This window comes from Haliotis asinina, chromosome 10, assembly GCF_037392515.1.
Source record: "Haliotis asinina isolate JCU_RB_2024 chromosome 10, JCU_Hal_asi_v2, whole genome shotgun sequence".
Classification (NCBI taxonomy): domain Eukaryota; kingdom Metazoa; phylum Mollusca; class Gastropoda; order Lepetellida; family Haliotidae; genus Haliotis; species Haliotis asinina.
In genome coordinates this window covers 54,357,099-54,378,577 of record NC_090289.1, presented here as the reverse complement: position 1 = coordinate 54,378,577, position 21,479 = coordinate 54,357,099, and the positions used below count along the sequence as shown (strand labels likewise).

The window sequence follows — 21,479 nt, the reverse complement described above, 5'->3', positions numbered from 1 at the left end:
GCGCTGCGCTCATAACGCATGCGCAGTGAGAAGGTTCGCGGAACTTGAAACGGTGTACCTGTCCTGAGTTTGAGGTCGTGAGCAGTAGACCAATCTTGGTTGTGTAGACAAACAAGTAAATAATCTACTCGTTACATAAAAAGAAGAAAAAAAACATGCTAACGACAATATGCAATGCACAACTTCAATCACTGACCAAATGCAATTTGAAATTAACACCTATTTGCTGACTTTGGATATTTTATGTATATTTGATCACAAATGCAGTTTAAACAATTATCTATATAAAGGATGAATAACTTAAGGCACAAGAATGACAGGCTAAATCTCCCTAAACTGATAACAGCAACCAAAAGACGGCATGCCATTTGCATGCATGGATTTCAACAGTCGCGTCGGCTCTCAGTCTAAATAACAAAGAATGTATTTATTCTGTACTGAGTGATATGTGTCTCCATTTACAGTTGCATGACAGAGTACGGATTAAAACACACCACAGTCGTCGAGTAAGTCTGCATTGTCAGGCATCCATTCACACAGTGCGTTACACCATGCATGCGTCTCCTCATGGTGATGTGAGGAAATGTGTCTCTCTCTTCCTGCAGCGCTTGGTCGAGTTCAGCTATCACGGTCATTGGTCAACGGAGCACGTCACCCTGTCAGACTGACAACTGTTGACAATGGAGGAAAAGGGTCTGGGTCATAGTTGGCCAATACCTTGTCAGATTCTGGGCTACTAGAGGCGACAATTGACTTGTGTGTGGTGAACTCGGGCGATGTCGTTATGCATGACAAACTAAGGGTGTCAGTAAGAAGTCCAAAAAGTGGACGTTGTCAATTAAGTCAAGTGAAGCATGTGTTGCAAAGGATCAGTTATAACTCAGATCAGTTATATTCATGGGAATTTATCCCACTTAGGCCAACGTGAGTCTTGTGACCCACATCTTACTTGCCTGATGGCATCTCATATGAACCCATATTTTTTAATTTGAAGGATATCAGAGTAGCGGACGTACCCATGCAACTAGAACATGCCCAAGGCGCTGGATTGTTCCCTTGCTTTATCACCAACTCGACTCCCTGGGGAGAGTTCAAATCATGCATCGATTTACCACACTGTACCTACTTACAGCTGGGTAACAGACAGTATTTTGTCTTTGTGATTCTACATGTTACTATACCTGTAACTAGGAGCCTGCGTGTCTGCACGTGTTTTAGTGTCCACTAGGGGTTGTGACAACACCGGAAGAGTTAGCAAGTAATGTTAGCACCAAGGTGTTTACTCCCGGTCACACGTGGAGAGCGATCCAGGCACGTTGTTTTCTAGCGTGGCACCATAGACAGCTCGCCCACCTTGCACCCATCTCTACATGACTAATATGTAATGACAGCTTACCTTACTTGTGCAAAGAAACTGTAATAATACCTCCAGCTGACCTTCATGACAAATATGGAAACATGGGTCTGTGAAGATCAAATCTATCCAGGATATCCAAGGGTACCAATATGTAATGGCGTCTCACTACGGCATGGACTACAATTCTGCATTGTTTATGCCACTGTCAATGTCAGATCTCGGGTGACATCAACCAAGCCTTATAAATTCTGCCTTTATTGTGAATACTTAGGTCTGCTGACACAAGCATACCCAGCAATGTTACTTGACCATCCTCACTCGAGGGAGTGGGTGGGTGAGTTTGATGCCGCTTTCAGCAATATTCCAGCAATATCACTCTGGGAGACAGCTGAAATGGGCTGAACATATTGCACATGAGGAATAGAACCTGTGTCTTCCTCATGACAAGGGAATGTGTTAACCACTAGGCTACCACACTGCCCTTACTGCACTTCAGACTGTATGGAAATACATGTTGATCAGTGCACGCATTTTCCTTGCATGATGGCATGTCAGAGCCATGAGGCCTGCACATCTGATGATGAATACATGACACGTTTTATGGACAACTTCTTTTTATTTTTTATTTCATGTGGAGCTAATTCTTACTGGAGCAAAATAAAGGAGCCAGAATTAGCTCCGAATCGTCATATAAGAATGAAAAACAAGAAGTTGTTATCAACAAAATGCATCATGTATTCAGGTGTACAAGATTGTAAAAAAACAACTATCTCAGGGATACTGCTAACTAAACCTACATCAAAAGTTTGGTGTTGACAAAACAGTCATACATAAGTATCTGAATCTTGAATCTAAACCCGTGGGTATACCTTTCTGATAGGGGAAAGGGGAGCAACATTTCATATTATAGTCCCTCAAAGCAATATGACAGAAATGTGTCCTGAGAATGAAACAAACACAAATGAAAATTGTATTGTCCAGCTTGTTTATTCTGGTTAACTAAAATGTTTCCTGGTATATATTATATAGCCACAACATTCAGCTAGTATAAAATATACAACACATCAGTAAAGATGGAAATAAAAATAACGAGATTGATAGATTAACCAAATCTAAGTGGACAGCCTGCAGCTCAGAACTGCCTGATCAGTGCCACTCCCTGATGGAGACAGCTTGTGTCAAAATCAAGAATAATAATCTTAATAATAATAATAGCAATATTTATCATTTAGCAAATGATTCCACTCACTCTCAGAATCACACAATACACACATTATACTGTATAAGCCTTACATGAATATATGGTCTGATTAGCAGTGGAAGGTGGCGAGTCGGTTACACGCCCATATACGACCTTGCAGGAACCGAACAATGCAGAGAGGGTGAGAAGGGCATGACAAGGAGTAGTGCCCCTTAAATACATTTCTGAGACAGCAACAAAAACCGGGTTGTTATGATAGCAGCTGTTTACTAAGTCCAACCTGCACCATATTTTGAGAACACTCATCCAAGCTATAACAATTGCCACAACATACAACTTATTGCATCAACGTATCAAATCTATCTACAGTGAGAAGGAATTTCACCATGGAGCTTCACATAAAACAGATTAGAATTGCAAAATAGACACTCAGCAATGTTGTTTTGATTTCTCTCATATGGTAAAGAATAACCTAAAACAATACAACAGTTATCAATGGTACTAAAAGTATTCTCCAAAATAACGTCCATCTGGATGCAAATGAAAGTGAAGTGCTGCTTCAAGAACAAGCTTGGCACTGAAACCAACAAGCACATTTATTAAGTAAAAATAATTCTGTGACTGCTTAGATTATGTATTAACTCTAACTGGCCTGGAGTTTACTGTCCCACTGACCTTGATTGACAGTGCATTGAACTGTCAGATTGTTGCCAACAGAACAGTGCATGAAACTGTCACACTGTAGCTGATGGAGTAGTGCATTGAACTGTCACATTGTAGCCAACAGAACAATGCATTCAACTATCACACTATAGCAAACAGGATAATGCATTAAATGGTCACACAGTAGCTGATCAGACAATGCACTGTGGGTGACGAGGCAATGAAATGAACAGTCACACTATAGCCAACATGACAATGCAATGAACTGTCACACTGTAGCCAATAGGACAATGCACTGAATCATCACACTGTAGCCAACAAGACAATACACTGAACCATCACATTTAGCCAACAGTATAGTGCATTGAACTGTCACACTGTAGGTGATGGGACAATGCATTGGGCTGTCACACTGTAGCTGATAGGACAATGCACTATGTTGTTACCCTCTAGCTGATGGGACAATGCATTGTACTGTCACCATAAAGCTGATGATATTGTCACATTGTTGACATCTATGAATTTACCCATATGTACAATTAACAACAGCAATCAGGAAAAAGCTCGAATATTGTAATTTGCAGATTTAAACTATATACATAATATTATTTAATGTCCATTGAGAGTGTTAAAGGGGCTGAAAACAAATTCATAGGACAATAACGAATTTGATGTTTTCTATGTATTGAGATCAGGAAATGTTTTTATTGATATTCCCTACCTGCAAGGTAAGATGACTAATGTGTATATGTACACATGCAAGGAGACACACCACCATGCACTACAGTCTGTGCAGGTCAACATGGTAACACTGGGACAAAAATAAATATCTCACTAACTATAACAAGCAACATATATAGATATATGCATAGTGAAATAATAATGGCCAGAGATGCCAGACCAATCATTGGCAGAGTCATAGCTGCATCTAATAATAGCAATTTGTGGGCAACAAAATAAAACAATAATTTGGTGAAAGTGAGTCTATAATGTGCAGTTAAATTGGGAAGCATGAAATGGTGTTTGTAACATGATACTAGCTCTTTAGGTGAAGCCATGTTCTGAACTCTTCCTTGGATACATCTGCACTTGTCAAACCTGTTGGTTCTGTTGATGATAATGACCTCATACATTCTCCAAAAAACAAGTAAATGTGAGAATTCATCTTTTCCTCCTGAATGAATGTTCTAGGATTTTATTACATTTGCTGTCAGTTATTGCTGCATACAGAACCACCATTAGTGGTAGTTATCCTGTAGAGACTGGTGACTGTGGCATCTCTGCCAGAGGAAAGATTATGGGCAACAACATTCAAGGAACCTAAATTATCTACTCATATCAGTGTTATCTATATATATTGACTGGAATATCTCATACTGATGAGACATGTGAAGGTTGTCCAACAGATGGATCATATGAAGGTCACATAACACATGCGAAAGTCATCTGACTTCTGAAACATATAAAGGTGACAACACATGTGAAGGTCATCAGACACATTAATCACATGAAGGTCACACAACAAATGTGAAGGTCATTCAACACATGAAACATGCGAAGATCACATAACACATTTGGAGGTTAGCTGACTCATGAAACATATGAAGGTCACACTATACATGAGAAGGTCATCCGACACATGAAACATTTGATGGTCACAAAATAAATGCAACATCTCATGCAACAACTTTAAGTTTTGCTAAGTTCATATCACCTCTGTACAATTATCTTGGTGAAGAGTGGAAACAAACTCCTCAGAAAGGTTGTGACTAGTCATAAACACTCCATGCCTCCAGTGTCATGCCTGCCCAGTTCCACTGAGAGTACTAATGACACCACCCACAGTTGTCTTACCCTATGCTTTCAGTGACAGTCTTCAAGTAAAGAGGTGACCTACATTCAACACTGTGACCTACATTCCCAACAATGTTCATTCTGTCATAGGATTGGATAGATATAAGTAATGTAGGCATAACGGTGTCATTTTTGTGTCTCTTATAATGGAATGGAATTAGAGAGTCTGTTTAGCTCACACTGTAAGAACAAGCTGTCCAGACATGGATCATAGTTTGTGTATAGAGCAGACCTGAGTATAATGCACCCAACCCCACACATAGGCAGAGGGTCTAGGCAAACTCCTTTGTTGTGTATAATGTTCAGTTAGAGACTACGTCATGTCAAGTGAATCAAAAAGGGATAACTATCTTGGTTAATGAACATAGGAATTCTGTGACAAGTATCACTCGACTGATGATTTACAAGAAAATATGGCACGGGTGTCTCACCATGTGTTCTCTGCACTGGGAGTTCACCTACACTCAGCAACAACACTACAATATTGTATGATATGGAAACATTGCCGTATCATATATCACTGAATTAAACATATTGCATATTGGTATTGACATCAATGTATACAAAGTGTAACAACATGACAACATGTGTAGAAAGTCTGGTCAACAACTTGTGCACTGCATGGATCCATGCTTAAAGCTAAAATAACATCACTGTTTGGAAGATACTCAGACAAAGGCAAACTTGCTGGTTTTATCAAACATGGAACTAACAGAAATGTAAAAATATCTGTATTTGGCATGTAAGTTCTGATATGCTATACATCATTTCTGGTCCCCTACAAACATTCAGATGAAAGGTGAGCTATCATTAAATTACATCTTCTCAATGATCCCTGGTCCATCACACCTGCCGTGTCTCCTGCCAGTTAAACTTTTAAGAAATACTTGTCCCCATCTTCACTGTAGTGAAGAGAGAATGATGTCAAACATTAGAATCAACATCCACTTGTCCCTTTAATGGTGATGTTCCTTGTCCATCCCCACACAACAGAGCAACTTTATCTTACCTCACTCATAAATGTTGATTTCTGATTGGCTAAGCTCTCTTCCATTATTTTCAATGTACCCCACTGCCAATGACAACTTATTTGATACTTTGTGGTAGCATGTCTTTATCTCAAATAACACTGAATCACGCATTGATGCATTGGAATAATTGATGTCTTGTGAATACAAATGGAGGGAAGTGAGATGAGTCTAAATATTTCTCTTGTGTAGTCTGCAAAATCTAGCAATGACAATGCAAGATTTGCCTTGCACTCCAGTAAATAAACTTTGACAAAACGTTCAATGTAGTCCCTGTGAATATTACAAAACGGTATAACACCACAGCGATTTTACTAAGACAATATCTGTGGGAAAAACAGCAAGATACAGGATTTGAATCATTTCATTCACTCAGGATGGCTGAAGTGTATGATCTAATACCCATGTTTCAAACAGTTCAAAATTAACACTGGTATGTTTGGTAAGAAAAATACATCACTGACTGGTCCCTCAGGGCCCATGGGCTTACGTAGCATAGAGGGTACATCACCCCATGTCCCCCTACTTGTGACCAGTGAACAACTTAAAATCTGACAGTCAGTACTCCATCTGGATCTAAAGGTCAACACTATCCCAGATCTGAGTAAGACAGTCTGTGTCTAATGTATCCCTCCCATACTGTGTTCTAAGCCTCCCTATCCCAACCTGTATGGCAAGCATGCAATCTTACGCTGTTAGAACCCTCTATTCCCACCCGACAATCTGTAATTATTTGTTTATTTGTCTTTAAGTTGTATTGCATGATGACTCTCAGCCTATAATACCTTCAGACTGATAACCTGAAGTCAGTCCTGTGAAGCTTTCCTATTCTCAAGTGACTACCCACTGAAACAAGTGGCCCTCCAGTCCACCACCAGACATCATCAGATGACACCCCCAACTGTACATTCATTCTCTTCACACGTCTCTACCTTCTGGTCCCACTAGCTTACATATAAATACTGCAATCTTGTATAAAAGGTATCTGCACAGCAAAAACACTTCACAAGATGGAAAAAACAAGTGTTGAATCAGGTAAAATCACACCGTCTGATTACCATCCATAGTAGCAGTCTGTCTCCTGGCACCAGATTGAGTAATCTCCCTTGATTGCATATCAAGCTCAGGGATTCATCCATGATACTTCACACACTGCGTAGATATGGCATCATCATTATGTTCTGACATGTACACTGTGACCCTTGACCTAGCTCCATCAATACACATATGTGTTCCTTAGTGAAAAGGCACTCCTGGCTGGTGCCAACCAATACATACTTTATCACATGAGAGAACCTGTTCCTAACGATGGCGTTTGTGTTGATGTTGGGATGGATCCTCAGGTCAAGGAATCATCAGTGCCTGATCACCAGTAGTTCATTGTTGTATAAATTATGGATCAGGTGATTAAGTTGTCATAACTGCATTATCTCATCATGCATTGAATACATCAAGTCTGTTTCCTTTACGTGTCACTTTGAGACCTGCTCCTTGAATGCTCTGGGAATCTTTGCTGAAGGCAACCTCCACACTGGAACCCTTGAACTCCGCGAACAACCTACAAAGAGAGAGTAAGTATAATACATCATGATCTTAACTACTACAACATGAGTGAGTAACAAAACCAGTTTTAACATTACACAGAACAGTGAGTGAGTGAGTGAGTTTAGTTTTACGCCGCACTCAGCAATATTCCAGCTATATGGCGGCGGTCTGTAAATAATCGAGTCTGGACCAGACAATCCAGTGATCAACAATATGAGCATCGATCTGCGCAATTGGGAACCGATGACATGCGTCAACCAAGTCAGCGAGCCTGACCACCCGATCCCGTTAGTCGCCTCTTACGACAAGCTGAGTCGCCTTTTATGGCAAGCATGGGTTGCTGAAGGCCTATTCTACCCCGGGACCTTCACGGGTTACACAGAACAGTATTCCAGTTATATGACATCATGTAAGTTTGCATGGAAGGGACGCTGGTATAACGCTGGTGTTTACCTGTTCAGTAAAACACACAGGTATATGCATGGTGCCTAGGAACATAAGGGCAAACTGGGATCAGAACCCATAATCCCATTTTTTGATATGCGCAAAGAAAAACACTGCACAGAAAATTTGGAACTATGGCACCGGTATCCCTTGAAAACGACTCGGTGGACACAGCCCTAGGGTCAAGTGAGATGGGTTACATACTGTGGGGATATCTGCACCTCCGGGGGCTTCCTGGTTTGGTTCTGCACCACCTGGTATGCCTTCGCTACCAGTTCTATCACATGGGGATCACAGCTGAAGATGAAATCTCCCTTCTTGGACAAAATATCACCGTTTTCACTCTGCAACAAAAGGGTCATCTTGCAAAAAAGAAAGGCTAAAAAGGAACAAGTCAAACTGTACCTCACTTGAGAACAGCTTGAGATTATCCTGGTGTGATTGAACAAGTCAGTATCATCATCATCACCATCATCACCATCACCATCATCATCATCATCATCATCATCATCACCATCACCATCACCATCACCACCATCACCATCATCATCACCACCATCATCACCATCATCATCATCATCATCATCATCATCATCACCATCATCACCATCATCATCATCATCATCATCACCATCACCATCATCACCATCATCATCATCATCATCCTAACATTCGCATAGCGCCAATATATGCACCTCAGCTGCTCAAAGCTGCTTTTTTTCCCCCTTGATCACAGGATGTCCATCTCAATGTCACATAGTATTATCAATCTCAATTCCCTGGAGAGCTGGCAACTGTTGCTGTGACTAGGTATGCTTAGTTCATGTGGCTTTCCCACCCTCAAGAGGTGCCCAGTTCACAGATCACTAGCCTGGCTCCTAAGACAGCTCGCCCACTGTGTCATCCACCAACATGTTTCACCAATATGCCATCCAAAGGATTCTGGCACTGAGCTCCTCACATTATACCCAAATGAACCATGGCCTTTAGTGGGACAAGTGAAGTTTTTTAAGAGGCTACATCAAAGCCCAGGAAAATGGTGGTCTGATACTGATAATCAGAGACTGGTGTCATTTGATTTTCACTTTGAGTTTATGAGCGCCTCGTTCATGTAACACGCCCAAGACACAAGGAAATGATGTATTTAAATTTATTTGGGAACATGGCAAAAGTAGAGCAATTTAGGCAAAATGTACTCTCAGATAATATACAATCCTTACTCCGTGAATCTTCTGATTCAACACCTACTGATATTGTTTAAAGTATTGATTTGGTTACAGAAGCTCTTTGCTCAGCTGCTAGCGATATAAAAAGGACAATTCATACCAGTAACCATGAAACTTCTTGGCATGAGGCAGATTGTAAAAAAATGAAAGCGGAGCGTTGTAGATATTTAAACAAATTTAGGAGATATAAAGACATAGAGTCATTGGAATATTACCACCGCAGTAGAAACGAATACAATACTCTCTGTAGCGAAAAGAACATTACGAGACCACACAGCAGAAATTACAAAATAGTATAAGTGATCCTAATTCCTTTTGGTCCATGTTGAAAAAATTAAATAAAAAATCTAATCCAAGAAATGATGTAGAAATAGAAGAATGGTACAGTCATGTCAGTAACATGTTTGCAGCCTCTGATGACAGTGAATCACGTCACCAGTCTGACACTGTAGAAGAAAGTTCTGATAATTTTTACTTTGATGAAAGCTTGGCAGACAACTTACTTGATTCGCCTATTACTACAGAGGAAATACTCCATAGCATTACAAAATTAAATGCTAATAAATCCTCAGGATTAGATTTTACCATTCCAGAATCTTTCAAACACTCTACAGATTTACTACTGCCACACCTTGAGTTGATATTCAATACTATTTTAGAAAGGGGGTACTTTCCCCAAGTCATGGTCCATTGGCATGATAGTTCCTATCCATAAATTGGGTGACCCGAATAATCCCGAAAACTACAGAGGCATAATGTTGTTGAGCATATTTAGCAAAATATTTATATCCATTATAAATAGAAGACTGGTTGAATGGGGACATAGTTTAGACGAGATATCAGAATCGCAGACTGGCTTCAGGAAGGGTTACACCACGATTGACAATATATTTGTTTTACATTCTGTCATTCAGAAATATCTTTGCCAAAAAGGACAAAAATTCTATGCCTTATTTGTTGACGTCTCAAATGCTTTTGATACAGTTAATAGAAATAAATTATGGAGTCTCCTAGACAAACAAGGTGTCAGTAGCAAAATGGGAAAACTACTTCACAGTATATATGAAAATGTGAAAATTTGTGTCAAAAATAACAATGAATTATCTGGTACCTTTGTAAGCCATTTAGGAGTGAGACAAGGTTTTATACTGAGCCCTTTTCTATTTACCTTTTTTTATAAATAAGCTGGCAATTCAAATTCAAGCAAATTGTTCGAACGGTATCCAATATCATTCACCTGATGAAGAAGTAAGAATATATTTCGAAATGTCGAGACTCTTCACAATAAAGTAGTTGTCATCCATAAAAAACTTCTGTCTTTATGAGTATCATTTCTAAATGCCATTCAAAGACGGTATCCAGTTACAACCAGACATTATTCAAATATTTCCTTTATTGTTTGTGGACGACATAATATTATTTCCTAGTACAATTAAAGGTCTTCAAAAGGAACTTAATGAATTAGAGAGGCATTGCGAGAATTAACTATCAGTTAACCAGAAAAAAACTAAAATTGTTGTTTTCAAAAATGGAGGTAAATTCGCTAAACACGAAAAATGGTTGTACAATGGAGTCAGATTAGAAACAACTACGTCATATAAGTACCTGGGTGTACATTTTACACAACACCTGTCATGGATGCTTAATACATCACAGGCATCCTTGCAAGCAAAGAAAATGCTTATCGGCATAATGAAAAATATACGTGTTTTAGGTGACTTGTCACACAAATCATTCTTCAAACTATTCGATTCAAAAATAAATCCAATTATATTATATGGTGCTGAGGTATGGGGCTTCAAATCATTTATGTTATTGAAAAAGTTCACTTATATGCTTGTAAGAAGTTTCTTGGATTTAAGTTATCAACACCAAATTGTATGGTGTATGGAGAATGTGGAAGGTGTCCGTGTTATATATAGAATCAAATATGAAGATTGTCAGATATTGGTTAAGAATGCCAGCAATGCCTAATAGATTACGAAGAAAATGTTATGATATGATGAGATTATATGATAGTCAAGGGAAAGAAAACTGGGTAACCCACATAAAATATTTGTTATCTTCGATCGGCTTTGGCAATGTGTGGATAAAACAAGCTGTAGAATCACAATCTCTTTTTATCAGTGCAGTTACACAAAGACTTAAAGACATATTTTTTCAAAATTGGTCAACTTCTCTCTCATTATCAAGTAAATGTTTCTACTACAAAATGACTAAGGATACAATATATACTGAACTCTATCTCTCAATTTCAACAATAAGAAAGTATAAAACCTCAATAGGCACATTTATTGAAACTGGAAGATATCAACGAATCAATAAAAAAAATAGAATATCTAAAATGTGTAACTTCAACTGTATTGAAGATGAATTCCATTTTTTATGTGTCTGTGCATATTTACCTTTACGTAAAACATATATGAATAAATACTACGATATACATCCTGAAACATTTACATTTACATCATGTATGAACAGTGCTAGTAATAGAAACTTAGAAAACATGTCCATCTATATCTATAAAGCATGTAATCATAGAAACAGTGTATTGCTACCCAAAGATGATTGATGTAAATGTAAATTTTTATTAGTACTATCGGCCTGTGACCTTTGAGTATTAAATAAAGATTGATTGATTGATTGATTTTCACTTGAGTAAGGGACCAAAAAACCAACCCATTTATTACCTCACTCTGCTGACTTGTTCCACGCATGCCCTATGAAATAGCCCTCCATTACTTTTATTTTTTCGGGACTTTTGTATATGAAATACCCCTCCATTACTTCTGCTTACTCCAGACTTCTGTATATGAAATACCCCTCCATTACTTCTACTTACTCCAGACTTCAGTATATGAAATACCCCTCCATTACTTCTACTTACTCCAGACTTCTGTATATGAAATACCCCTCCATTACTTCTACTTACTCCAGACTTCTGTATATGAAATACCCCTCCATTACTTCTACTTACTCCAGACTTCTGTATATGAAATACCCCTCCATTACTTCTACTTACTCCAGACTTTTGTATATGAAATACCCCTCCATTACTTCTACTTACTCCAGACTTCTGTATATGAAATACCCCTCCATTACTTCTACTTACTCCAGACTTCAGTATATGAAATACCCCTCCATTACTTCTACTTACTCCAGACTTCAGTATATGAAATACCCCTCCATTACTTCTACTTACTCCAGACTTCTGTATATGAAATACCCCTCCTTTACTTCTACTTACTCCAGACTTCTGTATATGGAAGATGACAAGCTTGTCCTGGTATGGACTGAGAGAGATCCGATGTATCTGGCCCAGAGGTATCCTATACTTGAGAGCCATGGTCTTGTGTTCAATAATCAGGATGGCTTGTGAGCTCATCACAAACAGCATCTGCACCATCTGCACAACAAACACAATCAGTGACACACACATAAATACATCATGTCTTGGGGATGTAGATCTTCTTACCCCCATTGGTCTGAAGTTTATTCATCATGGGTGGGTGGGGGGTGCGGTGACTGAGAACAACCTGACCATCTCGTCTAAAATTACCCACATACACACTACAACAGTTAGATATGACTTGTGCATATTAGAAACGTTTGTTTGATGCACTGGAAAAATCTATTCTTTAAACCATAAACTGACATTGAGTGAAACTATATTGTTTATTCAAACATTCAAGTCACTTGGTGTGCATTGTCACAAAGTAATGTGAACATTGATGATTTGTACAATTACCATGGAGTTTTATTTGGTTTCAAATAGGATATTACAGGAAAAACAATATCTGTGTACCAGCACTATTACTGGTCCTAGTCATAAACCACTCAAGAATCAATCTTTCTTACTGAAGGAAATTGATCCAGTTTTAAATATCAACATTTTGGCCATCACCAGTTAATGTCTCACCTTTCCATTGGCTCGGTTGATCTTCATGACCATTTCAGCAAAGACAATCTGCTGGTCTCCACTCTGACCATACAGCTTCTGCCACTTTGGGTTCTGTTGGAGAGCTACGTAATCACCTTTAAATGGCTCCCCAACGCTGAAATGAATGGATACTTTAAATAATGCTCTGCTATATCAACAACTGTTTGCCACTAATGAGGCAGTGTCCCCCATCGCTAAAGAAGACTGTAATATTGATAACAGATCCACCACTTCACTATTCACCAAAAGCACCTGATGTCTCTGCAATTCGTGAATGTAGACTGTCACCAGTGAGTCAGTGAGTTTAGTTTTACGCTGCACCCAGCAATATTCCAGATATATGGTGGCGGTCTGTAAATAATCGAGTCTGGACAGGACAATCCAGTGACTAACAACATGAGCATCGATCTGAGCAATTGGGAACCGATGACATGTGTCAACCAAGTCAGCGAGCCTGACCACCCGATCCTGTTAGTTGCCTCTTACGACAAGCATTGTCGCCTTTCATGGCAAGCATGGGTTGCTGAAGGCCTATTCTACCACGGGACCTTCACAGGTCACATGCTGTCACCAAATTTGAAGACACTGGGTACAACATTTATGAGACATTGCGTTAACAAGAATCGTGGTGAGATTGAAAATAAGATCAAGATCACCAAAATTTAATGGTGTCTGTGCAATTTCCCAATGTAGGCTGTCACCAAATTTGAAGACATTGGGTGTAACAGTTCCTGAGATATCAGGTTTTGCCCAAACACATCTGGGTATAAGGCTCGCTGAGGCCCATAGGTAAATCTCGTGCAGTTCAAGCATTTTGATTGTCGCCCTGACATTTAAGATACTTGTCAGCGGGAAGAGAAACATCGTTTGATTAGTTTGGCGCACGCAGCACCAGGTAAAAATACTTTCTTTGTTCATGTCAGTCACTGCATTATATTTTGACTAGGATGTTTTATGAATGTGTGAAATAGCTAGGTTTTTGTTAGGTCCAGGTTTCTTGTTAATTAGTGCATTTTCTCACACTGGGGTAACAGTTGGTTTATTGTGAATATGAGCAGAGTTTTTTCTCATAGACTTGAATAATACCATGTGTAATGTGACAGAAGTTTGTGTACATGGGAGAGTTCTCACCAAGTGTGAGTGTAATTGACTTGTAATGGTTTGTTTGTTAAACCAGTTCACTATGTACTTACTTGTGGGGACCGCTCTAATCATCTGTTAGACACGTGGTGCGAGTCGGAACCTGAGATGTGTCACTGTTTTCCCGTTTAAGAAATGTTTTGCATAGTGAGGGCCGTTGTGGTTGTGTATCCATCATCACGTGACGTGCTCGTTGGAGCTACTTCCTGTATTTAAACTTTGCAGGGAAGTTTTTATTGTTTAATGCCATGTAATAAGCCTGTAACGCGTAACAACTACATTTGTTGTCACCTGAAATTGTGTGCCTAACCTGATGAAAATATAATAAACATTTATTGACAGAATCTCCATGTCATTTATTTGATTTTGCCTTGTATATGAGATTTGTTTTTATTGTGCTATATCACTGTGAGTCAATCTAGTTTCACCCAACTGACTGAGAATAAATCTAAGTAAGCAATCAGGACTAATTACCCTGAGGCGCAGGGATAACAACAGCATTTGGGCAAAAACACAAACATTTGGCTTACAAACAACACCTTACTCCTTGACTGAGTGATGGCTATGGTTAGGACATACACTTAACACAGTCGCGTGCACAACCTTCTTCCAGTCCAAATCAGGTAATATGACACACCTGGCCATATCACCCACACTGCATATCTTGACCATGTTGAACACCAGTGCTTGCCAACATCCATTACATCATGAGTTAATGCCCATGGAGTTACTCTATAAACATGTGGGCACCGTTTCAACAGTAGGGTCAACCGTATTTAGTTTTAACCTGACACATTCTGTTGCTAGTTTCATAAAAATATGAATTTGAGGAGAGAGGGAGGTGTTGTACTAATTACTGGATAACAGCTTTACAGCAGCTCAGAGATCCTAGAAGATAGGGACTTTTCTAGCATTTGACCTGGAAAAACTTATACCAAATCAAATAAACATAAGTGGCAGATACATGATATTCTATCAGTGAATGAGTGAGTGAGTTGAGTTTTACGTCACACTCAGCAATATTCCAGGTATATGGCGGTGATTACACAATGCCATTTAGAAAGTGGTCAAATGCAACATATGTCATATGTGGGATTACACTTTCTTAGTAAAGTACAAATTCTAATACTATTTTGGTTGAGTCCCATTCGGGATTCGAACCCGCACCCTCAGAGTCAGGCTTGTCTCTGCTCCTCCTCACCTGCTGGGGTATAGCTCCTTCTTGTCCTTAAAAATGTTGCTGGCCGTCACCTTTTCCTTCATTCGATATCGTGAAACTTCATCGAACTGTGAGCGATACTTTGCACACTGGAAACAGTAACATTGATGGATACTGTGTATTGTGCCGTAATGTCAAATCAGCGAAATAAGTTTGTGTATAAATGCTATAAAAAGAGGGGACAGTGTATCAGAATACAGCACTCTTGTTATAGGCAGAAATCTGAATCATAATCCAGTATGATCCAAATGTGATCTGTTAATGTCAAGAAAGATTTGAACAACTTCCCCTCATTAAGACAGTGCTATACTTGCCTCCACCCTTTCATACTATTCCCTGACCTTACACACATATACCCCAACCTTACACACAATCATTACTCCCCCACTTCACACTATCCCCCAACTGTCCACGCATCTGCATTTCCCTTCACTCACCCTCCATTTGTGGAAGATTTTCTTCAGTTCTTCAGAAGTCTGTTTGAATCGTGTGGGTGCTTTTGGCCAGTCCAGGCTGATGGGGGACTTGGAAGGGAGGTTGTCACGCAGCTTCAGCAAGTACTGCTTTTTCTGAAAATTCAAGAATGTTTCGCAATGTAATAATATACCTTGAACAGCATTATCAGGCAGTTTCAGGGTGAAATGAAAACCAGTTATTTCACACTTTTCAAGCTATTTCACTTAGGGCTATGAATAATGAAGTTATGACCCGAGGAAACAGAGACTAAATCTACAATATATATTCTATATGAGCATAGAGTCTGATATAGCTTTTGTATACACTGTCCAAATTTGACATCGTACCAATGCTATTTTGAAGAATCTTGCAATCTTTGGTCCTGCAATTCTCCGGAACTTTGCACTGTACTCCTTTCTGATCTTCCAGCCAAGGAAGAACTTGTGTATCACTGTGACTGCCCATAACACCTTCTTCTCATGCTTCAGTTTAGCTAGCAGCTTCCGAGCCTGCCAACAACATACAGTATAACACTCATCTCCATGGCAACAAAAGATGAGAACACACAGATGTTTCATATTCACCCTCATTCTGTAGCAGTGCATAAAATGCACACATATATGGACGAATCTGGACACAGCATTAGATGTCATCACACTTTGAAGCACAACATATACATACATCAGGGCAAAGCATCAGTACATCACTCGAACATGACTTCCCATGACATAACAAACAGTAACACATTGCAAATCACTTACCAATCTCCAGAGAGAGAGGGAGCAAATATACATTGACGTATGCTTTTATTAGTACAATATTTTAAAACCAGTATGCTGAGTGAAGTAATCATATATGAGACTAGACAGAGGCAGTATCTGAAAAACTGTTAGAAATGTGCTGATACACTTCAGCAACTCGGAAATCGGACTTTTAACACAGAAGCTGCAATAAAGAGTTCTTTGACATTAAACAATAACTGCAACCTGGATTGCATAGAGAGGCTTAACTGTAACACTGTTGCCAAAACAAACATAAATTAAACTCAGAACAAACACAGGACATGCCCCTCGCCAAACATCTGCATGCACAACGTTTCACATTACATGACAATTCACATTACACAACTGACATTACGAGACGATTCACATTGTGAGTGAGCTGCAGCAGCATCAAAACATAACACTGGAATGCTTTGTGCCATGTAATACTCAAACTACCCATTAAGTTCCTTGTTCAGCATGTTTCATCTCATAACAAACAAATTATAGATCTCTATAAAATAATCTTCTTGCAAAACATTTTTCTTTGAATTGAAATCAGAAGACAAAAATGTATAATGACAAGAATGTTGACAATGAACTGTGCACTAACTGAGAATTTAACCCCCCACTCCCCTTCCCCCATAATACAGGAAATGACATCAGTAATTATCTTACATTGTTATATTGAAGAAACCATAGTAATGAATAATATATGTGTTTTCTCTGTGTAGTTGCCACCAAACAACTTCTGAACAAAACCAACATTATACACATCCACTGTAAATTGATCAACGAGGGAGCCCAATTTGAAAACTACAAATATCTCCTGATCATTCACTTTAAAGAACAGACAAACAATAGAAATTTCAAAGCCTGTTATCACCTGCAATTTTGTAATCAATTACAATTTTGCTGGTTAAATAATTGAAGGATCTAATGTGAGTTAGAGTGAGTGAGTTTAGTTTTATGCTGCACTCGGCAATATTACAGCCATATGGCGGCGGTCTGTAAATAATTGAGTCTGGACCAGAAAATCCAGTGATCAATAACATGAGCATTGATCTGCGCAACTGGGAACAGATGACATGTGCCAACCAAGTCAGCAAGCCCGACCACCCGATCCTGTTAGTCGCCTCTTACGACAAGCAGATGTGCTGAAGGCCTATTCTACCCCGGGACCTTTATGGGTTAATGTGAGTTAGACTGCTGAATAAAAGTTATAAGGAGTATCTGCTTGAATGCATGCAGTGTTATCATGAGCATGTTACATTACCTCCACAATGACTAAGTCAAGTAGTTAGTGCTGCGTTGAAATGAACAAAGTTGTATTTACTGAACAATGAACGAGTCACCTTGTTAGTGCGAAGTTGACATGAAAAACGTTATATTTACTAAACAATGAACAAGTCACCTAGTTAGTGCTGTGATACCATGAACAATGGTGCATTCACTCTACATGAAACTAGTCAACTAGCCAGTTAATATCAACATGCAGCATTGCCCTTACAATGAACTAGTCAACTAGTGCTATGTTCACATGATCAACGGTGCATTCCCTCTACGATAAACTAGTCAGCTAGCTAGCTGCACGCTATGTTTCACACCTGCCATCCTCTAAATGTCTTTTGGATCACAATTGATGACAACAAACATTTTCGTTCATGTTTGAGTTTCGCCAATAACCGTCGGGCCTGTAAAATGAAGAACACAAAGGATGATTCTGCGAGCAAATAAAATTGTAACAATTCACTATGTCTACACCATAAGAGGTTAATTGTGAGACAGTAAGATATCACCACATGTTCTTAAGACAGTGTATACTATAATCTGTAGTGTACACAGACTGATATCACATCTATCATGTAATATAAATGTCCCAATGCTAGTGTATACAGACTGATATCACATCTACCATGTACTATCAATGTCCCAACCTTACGAGGGACTGATAAAAGCCAGTATTTCCCGAGACACGATGTGATAACACATTTATCTAGCTGTATGTTTTCACTAATCAAAACAAAACAACACGCATCGAATCGACTTGCTGCCATGTTGACACCAGCTGATCGTTTGACCTCAGTGCACCGCATGTTACTAAAGGCTTGTCGATGCACGCTTTTCTCACTTCGCGTCGTCACCGAGGCGTAGCGGGGTGATATGACTTTCGTAGCGGGAGTACACGACTTTCATACTCCCGCTCGCAGATCGTGATGGATGTACATGGTATTTTATCAGAGTCACGTGGACCAATCAAAACTCGACATTGTTACATGAGGCTAGATAAAGGCTGATATCACATCTCCCATGTACTATCAATGTCCCAGTGCTAGTATAAACAGACTGATATCACATCTTCCATGTACTATCAATGTCCCAGTGCTAGTGTATACAGACTGATATCACATCTCCCATGTACTATCAATGTCCCAGTGCTAGTGTATACAGACTGATATCACATCTCCCATGTACTATCAATGTCCCTGTGCTAGTGTATACAGGCTCATATCACATCTATCATGTACTATAAATGTCCCTGTGCTAGTGTATACAGATTGATGTCACATCTATCATGTACTATTAATTACTACCTTAGTTCCAGCTATGACATATCCTCCTTTATATCAAAATGTATGATGTCACACCACATAACATCTGATTAATAATATTCTGGTCAATATTATATGTTCAATCTTACAATTAACCTTTTATAGTTGTTAGATATAGACCAGTGCTCCAGACAAAACACAAAGTTTGATAGGATATGATGGGTTACAACTGATAAAGATGAGGCTGTTAAGTAGGAACAAAACGCATGCTTGACAACAGTGAATCACACCTGCCAGCCTTTGTAAGTCTTTTGGATGACGATAGACGCTAACAAGCGTCGGCGCTCATGTTTGAGCTTCCGCAATAATCTTCGGGCCTGGAAGCAAGAATATGGAGACGAAAGAGTTACAAGGTACTTAATCAAGTTCACCCTTTGACAGGAAAAGAAAACATCAAGCCACTTCCTCGTCCAGGGAAGAGAAAACAATTACAGGGCAACTAATAGCTCATAAAGGGAGGAAACACAATAAATTCGCTTTAATTCAAGAAAACCAAGAAGACACGGTCATCAATATCCCCCACATTACCTCCAATTTCAGTCTAAGTCACACTTGTTACCATCGAAAGGCGAAAAACATTTCATTAAGAATACCCAAAGTACCAAAAGGAACTAATACACCACCAGATCTATCTATGTGCCAAGTTTGGTGAAGAAATGTTGAATGGTTTTAAGGTTCGGCTCCGGAAAAGATAAATGTGCACGCACGGACAGGGTGCATTTTAATACCCCCCGCAAAACGTGTTGCGGGGGATAAAAAACGTGTTGCAGGGGATAATAACAAGAGTAGAAGATCTGTCAATCTGATGCTTGCAACATAGTAACATGTTACACGCTGAGGTCCAGAAGGTACCATGTTACATATTGTCCAGTGTTACAGGGTTGCAGTCATGTGTGTATGTTTTCAAGCCACGGTGCACACTTTGAGCATGCCCCTTTGTGGTATGGAGTGTTGTGCAGTACAAGTACCCTCATTATTATTATTATTTTCATGTAGTATGTTTCATATTGTCTGCAGTCATGTACTGTGTTACATACTGTAAGTTTGTCACTCATCATGGACATGTTCTCAATGTCAGCATGTGATATCCTGGGCACAGTTCCAGACTCACCTTCCATCCTCGGGAGTAGCACTGGATGATCAAGGCACTTCTCTTCTTCTTCCTGTAGCACTTCTTGGCCTGATTACAGAGAACAAAACTCAGATAATCCTACATACTTTGCAGATTAATTCACAACATTTTGACAAGCAGGTATATACCATTCTGGACAATCATGATCAAGTAACTATGTAAATCAGGTCCCACAGTTAACTGAAGCACACAATCAACCAGGAAACACAACCCACCAGGACACAAAACTGACTGGGTCACACAATCAATCACGTCACAAAACCAACCAGGACGTACAATCTACCAGTCACACAGCCCACTGAGCCACACAACCAACCAGGACACACAGCTGACTAGGTCACACAATTAATCACGCCGCACAACCATCCAGGTTACGCAACCAACCAGGTCACACAGCCAACATGGTCAAACAAACAATCATGCCACACAACCAACCACGTCACACAGTCTCCTGGGTCACACAACTAGCCAGGTCACACAACCAACTAGGTCACACAGCCGACTGGGTCACACAAACAATCACGCCACACAACCAACCAGGTCACATTACTATCCAGGAGGTACAGCCACCTTGGTCACGCTACTATCCAGGTCACACAAACAATCACGCCACACAACTATCCAGGTAACATTACCATCCAGGAGGTACAGCTACCTTGGTCACGCTACTATCCAGGTCACACAACCAATCAGGACACACACAATAACAAGGTCACATGTATCTGCAAACATACCCAGAATGCCCTCCAGTTGGCCGACAGGATGATCTGACTGCGCTTCATGCGTCTGTACAGCATCTTCTGCCTCCAGCCCTTCCATATCTTCTGTATGAGTGTGGCCAGGTAGTGCATCCGCTCCCGACGCTGTTCCTCCATGTCGAACAACTGAACACATTCAAGCA

The 21,479-nt window shown here is 39.6% G+C and overlaps 1 protein-coding gene across 1 annotated transcript in view; it reads right to left on the bottom strand.

Annotated features, from left to right (window-relative positions):
• Positions 1–2,325: 2,325 nt before the first annotated feature.
• LOC137298518 (unconventional myosin-Ib-like) overlaps positions 2,326–21,479 on the bottom strand; it is a 76,527-nt gene continuing 57,373 nt past the window's right edge. Inside the window, exons 23-33 of the mRNA XM_067830812.1 lie at positions 21,313–21,462; positions 20,558–20,626; positions 19,677–19,763; positions 18,442–18,528; positions 16,421–16,582; positions 16,055–16,186; positions 15,600–15,706; positions 13,238–13,373; positions 12,566–12,724; positions 8,297–8,436; positions 2,326–7,661 (exon numbers count right to left, since the gene is read on the bottom strand). Of these exons, the coding sequence (XP_067686913.1) occupies positions 7,538–7,661; positions 8,297–8,436; positions 12,566–12,724; positions 13,238–13,373; positions 15,600–15,706; positions 16,055–16,186; positions 16,421–16,582; positions 18,442–18,528; positions 19,677–19,763; positions 20,558–20,626; positions 21,313–21,462 (1,353 nt within the window). The 3' untranslated portion in view covers positions 2,326–7,537. The remainder of the gene's footprint in view (positions 7,662–8,296; positions 8,437–12,565; positions 12,725–13,237; positions 13,374–15,599; positions 15,707–16,054; positions 16,187–16,420; positions 16,583–18,441; positions 18,529–19,676; positions 19,764–20,557; positions 20,627–21,312; positions 21,463–21,479) is intronic.